Consider the following 10,329-nt stretch of genomic DNA (forward strand, 5'->3'; position numbering starts at 1 on the left):
ATGATCGTAAAAAAAAATCTAAAATGTCTGCAAATGTCTTTGTCTGGTTATTTGTACTTGTAGCAGAACATATTACTGTTCTGAATCAGTCACTCAGTAAACTTGAACTGCTTTGTACATGAGCTGTGTACAGTTTAAGTCAGAAGTTACCATACACTTAGGTTGGAGTCATTAAAACTCGTTTTCCAACCACTCCACAAATTTCTTGTTAACAAACTATAGTTTTGGAAGTTGGTTAGGACATCTACTTTGTGCATGACACAAGTATTTTTTCCAACAATTGTTTACACAGAGATTATTTCACTTATAATTCACTGTATCACAATTCCAGTGGGTCAGAAGTGTACATACACTAAGTTGACTGTGCCTTTAAACAGCTTGGAAAATTCCAGGAAATTATGTAATGGCTTTAGAAGCTTCTGATAGGCTAATTGACATAATTTGAGTCAATTGGAGGTGTACCTGTGGATGTATTTCAAGGCCTACCTTCTAACTCAGTGCCTCTTTGCTTGACATCATGGGAAAATCCAAAGAAAACAGCCAAGTGTCCAATATCGACATAACCTGAAAGGCCGCTCAGCAATGAAGAAGCCACTGCTCCAAAACCGTCATAAAAAAGCCAGACTACAGTTTGCAATTGCACATGGGGACAAAGATTGTACTTTTTGGACAAATGCCCTCTGGTCTGATGAAACAAAAATATAACTGTTTGTTTGGCCATAATGACCATCGTTGTGTTTGGAGGAAAAATGATTATGCTTGCAAGCCAAAGAACACCATCCCAACCGTGAAGCACGGGTGTAGCATCATCATCTTGTGGGGGTGCTTTGCTGCAGGAGGGACTGGTGCACTTCACAAAATAGATGGCTTCATGAGGTAGGAAAATTATGTGGATATATTGAAGCAACATTTCAAGACATCAGTCAGGAAGTTAAAGCTTGATCGCAAATGGGTCTTCCAAATGGACAATGACCCAAAGCATAATTCCAAAGTTATGGCAAAATGGCTTAAGGACAACAAAGTCAATGTATTGGAGTGGCCATCACAAAGCCCTGACCTCAATCATATAGATAATTTGTGGGCAGAACTGAAAAAGCATCTGAGAGCAAGGAGGCCTACAAACCTGACTCAGTTACACCAGCTTTGTCAGGAGGAATGGGCCAAAATTCACCCAACTTATTGTGGAAAGCTTGTGGAAGGCTACCTGAAATGTTTGACCCAAGTTAAACAATTTAAAGGCAATGCTACCAAATACTAATTGAGTGTATGTAAACTTCTGACCCACTTGGAATGTGATGAAAGAAATAAAAGCTGAAATAAATCATTGTCTCTACTATTATTCTGACATTTCACATTCTTAAAATAAAGTGGTGATCCTAAACTGACCTTAGACAGGGAATTTTTACTGGGATTAAATGTCAGGAATTGTTCAAAACTAAGTTTTTGGCTAGGTGTATGTAAACTTCCGACTTCAACTGTAGATGAGGTTCAAGTCTTGGGGGTCCTTATTGTCTACAGCTGGACAGTCATTCTCAACCATGTACCATAGCAGGAAGGTCTCCATTAAAAGGTCACTTCACATGACTATGTACAACCTTGTATTATGTTAATTAGGTAAATGGCTCCAGGGTCTAGCCTTATTGTCTACAGCTGAACAGCCATTCATTGAAAGGCCACTACACATAACACAAGGTTAGGTAAATTTCACAAGGGTCTAGCCTCCAAAAAATATATTACAAACTAAAACACAAGGATAAAGTAACTGTCATTATGGTAGACTATGTGATTTGTAAAGTGTGAATAAGTAAAACAGCCAAATCCAACTGCAAACCAAAGTGTGGAGCTCACAACATGACATATAAAACAGTAATCAACCAGAGGAAGAGAACATGTGTACATGTTTTGCAAAACACACTCCAACATTTACTGTAGGGTGCCACGCGTGATCGCAGCATCCTAGAAAGACACTTGACCAGCTGGTGTGAGGAATTAGTTCTCTAGGTTGTTGCGCAAGTCTATAGCAACACTGGTTGCCCTGTCTGCTGACATGTTTCTTGGTAGCTGGTGTCTACCACCTGTCGCCACTCTCCTTGACCCAGTCGTTGTGGAGTGGTCAACAAACGTGGGGTGGATGTACAGTGTTGTCAGTGTCTGTAGTGTCTGTGGTGCAAAGGTAGTTGTGGAGGGCCATGCAGGCCTTCACAATGGCCTCAGCTTTCTCTGAGGCAAGCTCAAGAGCTTGTCCCAGGACCCTCCATATTCCAGCAAGGATCCCAAAACCTTTCTCTGAAATTCGTCTGGTTCTTGAGTGGCGGTAGTTGTCGATCTTCTTGGCGTCATCAAGGCCTGAAGAACCTTTGAATAATAGAAACGTACTCCATTAGTATTGAACAGGAAGATGAAAGCTATCAAATGTGTACTGTAACAACTGTGTAGCCTATGCTTTGGACATACTGTAGGCCCCCATCCTCTTACTCTTTTCACATCATATGTATTTAGTGTATCTTACCTGGATATGGTCGCATCAGGTTTGCCCTCAGAGGGAATGCCTCATCTACCACAAAGACATATGGACTCTGTGTTTGGGTCCCCAGCAAGCACTCTGGTCTTGGTAGCGACAGCTGGAATGCCATGAGTTGGGACTTTCTTTGTGAGAAGATTCCCACATCTCCCTTCCGACCATGTCGATCATGGTGAAGCGCTACCTTGCTTTGCAGACTGCCATCAGGACTATTGGAGAAAAGCTCTTGTAGTTGTAGTACTCGCTTCCCGAGTTCGCTGGAGCTCGCATCCGAATATGTTTTCCGTCGACAGCTCCTGCACAAAACGGATAATTCCAACGATCCCCAAACTCTCTGACGATTTCTGCCCATTTTTCCACGGAAGGATAAGCAACAAAATCCTCCTTCAGGACATACCAGATAGCCTGGCACACTTCCGTGAAGATGGTACAACCTGTAAAGATTCCTAGCTTATATCTTGCAGCAAGACACAGACAGCCATTCTGCAGCACTTACGGGGCAAGTTGTAAATTTCTTGTGTGAGATAAGGGGCAAGCCGCTGAAGCAAGTTGTCAAATCTGGCAACCGACATCCGAAAGTATTGAAAAGGTCTTTCCTCGTCAATGTTTCACATAGGTTGGACAAGAGACATGTATTCTCCATCGTCCTCTCTTAGTAAGAGCAGTTCAACTCGCTGTTCAAGCTCTAGCAATTGAAATTCTTAGAGAGACATGTTTGCATGTAGCTAGCTAAATAGTATTCGTCAACAAAAAGGCATATAACACCGGATCCGGAAGTTTAAATGTTGTTGCTAGCTACAGTTAGAGTGCCTCGGACCCTCTTGCTTGGTAAGCTATTCTGGCTCCCCCTAGTGGATATACACTACACAAGGGCCCTCTTGCTTTGTAAGCTACTCTGGCTCCCCCTAGTGCACATACACCACACAAGGACCCTCTTGCTTGGTAAACTACTCTGGCTCCCCAAGCCCCCTAGTAGATGTGTACTACACAAGACAGACTTCCTCTCTGGGTGGAACGCAACGACGATGTGGACAAAAGTGAGCGCTGCCCCCAAAAACCTGGTTCTGCCCTTACACATGCGTGCACGTCTATCGACAGAGTGGAGCTTGTAGCCACCTTTAAGGAGCTTCAGGATGACTGTGTGTTGGCCAGCAGTGTCCTGTGAACAGGATTTCAACAGCCTCAGTAATCAATTTATGTGGAATGCCTTACTCTTATTTCTGTCTATGTACAGTCGTGGCCAAAAGTTTTGAGAATGACAAAAATATTCATTTCCAAAGTTTGCTGCTTCAGTGTCTTTAGATATTTTTGACAGATGTTACTATGGAATACTGAAGTATAATTACAAGCATTTCATAAGTCTCAAAAGCTTTTATTGACAATTACATGACGTTGATGCAAAGAGTCAATATTTCCAGTGTTGACCCGTCTTTTTCAAGACCTCTGCAATCCGCCCTGGCATGCTGTCAATTAACTTCTGGGCCACATCCTGACTGATGGCAGCCCATTCTTGCTTAATCAATGCTTGGAGTTTGTCAGAATTTGTGGGTTTTTGTTTGTCCACCTGCCTCTTGAGGATTGACCACAGGTTCTCAATGGGATTAAAGTCTGGGGAGTTTCCTGGCCATGGACCCAAAATATCGATGTTTTATTCCCTGAGCCACTTAGTTATCACTTTTGCCTTATGGCAAGGTGCTCCATCATGCTGGAAAAGGCATTGTTCGTCACCAAACTGTGCCTGGATGGTTGGGAGAAGTTGCTCTCGGAGGATGTGTTGGTACCATTCTTTATTCATGGCTGTGTTCTTAGGCAAAATTGTGAGTGAGCCCACTCCCTTGGCTGAGAAGCTACCCCACACATGTACGATCTCAGGATGCTTTACTGTTGGCATGACACAGGACTGATGGTAGCGCTCACCTTGTCTTCTCCGGACAAGCTTTCTTCCGGATGCCGCAAACAATCGGAAAGGGGATTTATCAGAGAATGACTTTACCCCAGTCCTCAGCAGTCCAATCCCTGTACCTTTTGCAGAATATCAGTCTGTCCCTGATGTTTTTCCTGGAGAGAAGCTCCAGCTTCTTTGTTGCCTTTCTTGACCCCAGGCCATCCTCCAAAAGTCTTCACCTCACTGTGCGTGCAGATGCACTCACACCTGCCTGCTGCCATTCCTGAGCAAGCTCTGTACTGGTGGTGCCCCAATCCCGCAGCTGAATCAACTTTAGGAGAAGGTCCTGGCGCTTGCTGGACTTTTTTGGGCGCCCTGAAGCCTTCTGAACAACAATTGAACCGCTCTCCTTGAAGTTCTTGATGATCCGATAAATAGTTGATTTAGGTGCAATCTTACTGGCAGCAATATCCTTGCCCGTGAAGCCCTTTTTGTGCAACGCAATGATGACGGCATGTGTTTCCTTGCAGGTAACCATGGTTGACAGAGGATGAACAATGATTCCAAGCACCACCCTCCTTTTGAAGCTTCCACTCTGTTATTCGAACTCAATCAGCATGACAGAGTGATTTCCAGCCTTGTCCTTGTCTACACTCACACCTGTGTTAACGAGAGAATCACTGACTTGATGTCAGCTGGTCCTTTTGTGGCAGGGCTGATATGCAGTGGAAATGTTTTTGGGGGATTCAGTTCATTTGCATGGCAAAGAGGGACTTTGCAATTAATTGCAATTCATCTGATCACTCTTCATAACATTCTGGAGTATATGCAAATTGCCATCATACAACCTAAGGCAGCAGACTTTGTGAAAATGTATATTTGGGTCATTCTCAAAACTTTTGGCTATGACTGTAGGATAAGAACCTACAGTAAGTCAGTGCAGAGACAACATTTCTGACAGAAATTGATTGGAAGATCACATTGGAAACAAACAGTGTGGTTAGCCTGACTGTAACCACAGAGCCCCTCTGTCTTCTCTAGGAACACAGACACAGAAAAACAGATATGTCCAACAGATGGTAATCTCATCCTCATCCCAAGACTGAAATTGTCTGAAATTGTCTGATGTTTAATTGGCATGTCAATGGAGGTAGTTTTCAGAACAGGAAGCAAAGTTAAGTCAAAATAATTAGCATGTAGCCTACCGTGGTTCTGTAGCTTAATTGGCATCCTAAATTTCCAAAAAGGAAGTAAGCCCAACTCTTCCTCATTGATAAACACAATTATGAATGACAGGGATAACTGTCCTGTCTTGTCCAGACAAGCCACACAGACTGCCTCAGACTCAGGCTCAGGCTCACTGAATGAAATCAACAGAGAATCAAATATGTTCGGCAATCCACATACTGGATTAGAAAGACAGGCTCGATTGCAACCAACAGGCAGAATTTAACACGCTCCTGCAAGGTTACTACTGCACTTCTTAAAACGAAAGATTACATGCACCTGCAGGGTAAACTAAGCATGATTGCAACAATAAGAGTAGAACATTAGTTTTCCATTCACACAATGTGTTTGGTAAATTGCTTCAGTTGCTGTGGTACATGAGGAAATACTTCATTTCAGTTGAATGGGATGATTGTCAAATAGATAAATCGCCCCTAGAATGCTCATAAAGTAGGACTAAATTGTTCTGATGATAATATTAACCAGAGAGCGAAATAGTCGTACATTTTTTGGGGCTGCAATCAAGACTAAAAAACATCCTCGACATCTACGTTAGGATTGGTAAATTCCAGGCTAATGTTGGTTGAAATTGAGATCAGCTTTGCGGGTGATTTTAGAGCATATTGATGGTTTAAGTAGAGATCAGCTGGCGATAATCTGGTGGCTTTCAATAGTTGCAATTGGCCCACAGGTTTTATGACTTTGGTGAAGTAAAGTTTTATGACAACACAAAAAAAGCACTTATGGACAGTATACAGTATTTAGTGCATTTCAGGGAGAGACCCATAATGTCAGTCAAAGAAAAACAATTCTGTGAAGCTTTACCCTGAGGCAGCCCATTTGGAAAAAAAAGTTGTTTATACTGGATGTATTTTGTGGAGACAGCACTGTGTACAGGTACTGTTGGCGTGAGAACATAGAGGAGAGCACATGATGTAACACAGATAGAGCTGGTAATCTGGAACTGAGTGGAGCATTCCTACTGCTGACTACAGCCAATGTGACCACAGCCCATAGCCTTCCCTTACATGTATCCTGTGTGACTCATACTGTACTGCCTTTACAAACAGCAGCCAGAAAGGTTAAGAGCTCCACTCTCAGTGACACTGGGAATGTTAATCTTCAGCTAGATTTAAATGAAAGCACCATTTCTTAGTATTAAAGAAAGGTTTGTGTTTGACTTTACTCAATTGGGCACTACAATTGCCAAACACCAAGTACAGTAAATCCCATAGCATTTTACTCCAAAAATTATCATACACAAGCGCTAGTTCTACCTTCCTCGATTATCTTTTGTACTGCTCCTGACCTCTGACCCCTCCTTACCACTTTGTGAGGCCAATATTGTATTCTAATATCTCATATCCCCCCTCAGGCAGCAGTGGTGGCACCTGGAAGCTAAACTCACTTAACTGAACTGGCCAGAGGGAAAGTAACAAATCACTACTTGCTCAATCATAAAGTAGGATGGCCCTCTTTGACGTTGCGTAAAACGAAACACTGCCTTTAATTCATTTATAAAGCCCATAGAAGTACGGGTTACCATACCCGATCACAGGGATGGCTAACTCTGGAAATTCCATCTGTTGCTACAGACTTTTAGTCTCTTCCCACCCAATGTATGGAACAATCTTCAGAGTTCCCTACAACTGGATGTTCTGGTGCCTTTCGGGCAGTTCAGTGTTGATTGAGGACCTCTTTGTTGATGAATGTGATTGTTTTTCTTGAGTGTGTTTTATATTTTTGCATTATATAATTTATATAATTATATAATGATATAATTTTATAACGTACTGTAAAATACTATATTAAATACTAAAATGTTATCCGCAAAAAAAACCCTGTAGTAAATACTACAGTATTGTCTGCAAAAACACTACAGTTTCCGCAAAAACATTACAGCTTTGTAACTATAGTAATACCACAGTATTTACTTTGAATATACCCCACCCCCCATATCCTAATTTGTGCCACCCATGAGTGGGAAACCTACATGCCAAGTATAGACCATATATTGTGTTCCTTACAGGTTGTTACATTTTTTTAACCTTTAAGTCAGTTAAGAACCTATTCTTATTTACAATGACGGCCTAACCTGGACGCCGCTGGGTCAATTGTGTGCCGCCCTATGGGATTCCCAATCACGGCTGGATGTGATACAGCCTGGATTCGAACAAGGGACTTTAGTGATGTCTCTTGCACCGAGATGCAGTGCCTTAGACCTCTGCGCCACTCGGGAGAAGAGCAGAAGCTCTGAACTATCCGTTCAGACTCCAGACTCTTATCTTAGCCCCCACTTCTATGTCAAAGATGATAAAATAAAACACTATAGTAAATACTACAGTTATCTCCACAAAAACATAAAAAACTATTTCCTCAATAAATACATTTTTTAAGCTACACAAGTGAAAAAACACCTCAGAATCTGAGATTACTACGGTTTTACAAGAATGCCATGTGCAAATACTAAAGTAGTTTCGTTACAGTAGTAAAGAGCAGACAGTCAGCTTGTGACATTTCAAAAAACTAACCCTAACCCACTCTCCCTTCCAACAGGAAGAGAACAGTGGAGCTCTACTGGTTTACAGCAAGTTAATACTTGACAGAAAGTGGCATTTTGGCAGTGACTTCCACTGTGGAATGTAAGGCTGAGAAACCTTGGAAGAGAACAGACTACTATCCATATAGATTTCACATTAAGAGGAAGAAAGATGTGTGAATGAGTGAGTGAAAGAGTGAGAGGTGGAAAGAGAAAGAGAGAGAGCGAAAGGCAAGGAAGATCTCAGAAAGCCCTCACTTGTTTTTGTTTCATTTCAGGAATTGATTTCTTGTCAAAATGACAAAAAGTTCAAAAGTTCGCTCTTGTCATAAAAGGTATGTTCGTCTCCTTAGGACAGAGAAAAATAAACAAACAAACAAAGCCATATATCATATCAGAATTCTGTAAGTCAAGGGCCAGTTAGATTTGGGACACAACATTGGGAGTCTGTGTATTGGTTGGACTCCCTGAGGAATGTTGTGTTCCAAAGCTAAGTTAAAGTCAACATGTTCAGCTGTTCTACAGATTCTACTCTGCTTGTCTGAGCCTGTCCTGAAAACGTCAACATAGTGTGCCCTCACCTGAGTAGGGCCGTCGTGGAGAAACGTCTTCTTCATCTTCCTCACTAAACACACCTTCGAGAGTTGACTTCCCGGCCCCGCCATCCTCTACAGGAACCACAGTGAAGTTGGTGGGCATTTTATCCCCTCACCACATTGGCTCTATTCTGAGAAAGTATACTACTCTAGTCCCTCTCACCTTTTCAAGGCACAGTTCGAAGTGCTATCTACTTCTGTCTCTCTCACCTATATTGCTTAGATTCTGTCCCCATGTGACCAGGCTCTCTCCAAATAAGGAGTGTTCTACAACTCCTCCCCCAGAGAAAGTCCTCCTTCCTTACTCCACTCAACCTCATCCCCATCTAGGCTATAGCACCTACAATAGACAAGACTCCTAATGTCACAGGGGGCACCTCTTCCTGAACAACTCTCCCTTTACTGAAAAAAGCCCTTTATTTGTAACTTACATTGTAGAACTATGGTACAGTGACACAGGATTTTGTCTTCCTTCCTATATTTTACCCCCCTTTGTAGGCCAGTAGACTACTACATATTAGCACTGGTAAACACAGTGTAGTTTCCTTTCACACAGAGCAAAGCCTGCTGGGTAATTCAGAGGTGTTGAATGCTAAACTGACCCTGCCAGTCGAGAGCGAGGGAGAGTGGCCCCCTGGGGTAAACGGCAATAAACACAAAAGGCCCTATAGGCAACACATGGAAATCACATCAGCCTGAGTGTGCCCCAGAGAAAACATATGGAACAATTGGAAAAGATAAGGATTTAAAATACCAAAGGCTATTAATGACAATGAAGATTCTGGAAAAACCATAAGAATAACATTAAACGCCACAAAATAGTAATAATCTCAAATCTACTACTGGGTGATTTAACTGAAATGTTAAAATACATCTTCCAGTAATCATTGCTGAGCCATTTTTTTGTTGAGACAATTTTTACATTCAGCATTACTCCATCAAGGGAAATATAGTATTCTTTCTAAGAAAGATATGTACATATATTTCAGGGTGTTATGCATCCCTGGAAATAATCAGAATTCATTTCAACATTACAGTTTTGAAAACATAGCTTGTCCTAAAAAAGTGTCCTCTTGGCACAAATGACCCCAGGGCTAAGTTGAGCCACAGGACAGGGTAAGTTAAGCACCTACAAATTCATGTACTGAATTTTTATGTTTTACCAGGTAAGTTGACTGCAAACACATTCTCATTTACAGCAACAACCTGGGGAATAGTTACAGGGGAGAGGAGGGGGATGAATGAGCCAAATGTAAGCAGGGGATGATCAGGTGATCATGATAGCTTTAGCCAGGACACCAGGGTTAACACCCCTACTCTTACAATAAGTGGATATTTAGTGACCACGGAGAGTCAGGACACCCATTTAACATCCCATCCATAAGACGGAACCCTACACAGGGTAGTGTCCCCAATCACTGCCCTGGGGTATTGGGATACTCTTAAATCCTTTTTTTTTAGACCTGTGAGAAGAGTGCCTACTGGCCCTCCAAGACCACTTCCAGCAGCATCTGGTCTCCCATCTAGGGACCAACCCTGCTTAGCTTCAGAAGCAAGCCAC

The 10,329-nt window shown here is 42.2% G+C and overlaps 1 protein-coding gene across 1 annotated transcript in view; it reads right to left on the bottom strand.

Moving 5' to 3' along the window:
• LOC139386687 (solute carrier family 12 member 7-like) overlaps positions 1–8,871 on the bottom strand; it is a 46,271-nt gene extending 37,400 nt beyond the window's left edge. Inside the window, exon 1 of the mRNA XM_071132501.1 lies at positions 8,754–8,871. Coding sequence (XP_070988602.1) covers positions 8,754–8,871 — 118 coding nt within the window. The remainder of the gene's footprint in view (positions 1–8,753) is intronic.
• Positions 8,872–10,329: the final 1,458 nt, after the last annotated feature.

The sequence above is a fragment of the Oncorhynchus clarkii genome, chromosome 28 (assembly GCF_045791955.1).
Source record: "Oncorhynchus clarkii lewisi isolate Uvic-CL-2024 chromosome 28, UVic_Ocla_1.0, whole genome shotgun sequence".
Taxonomy (NCBI): Eukaryota; Metazoa; Chordata; class Actinopteri; order Salmoniformes; family Salmonidae; genus Oncorhynchus; species Oncorhynchus clarkii.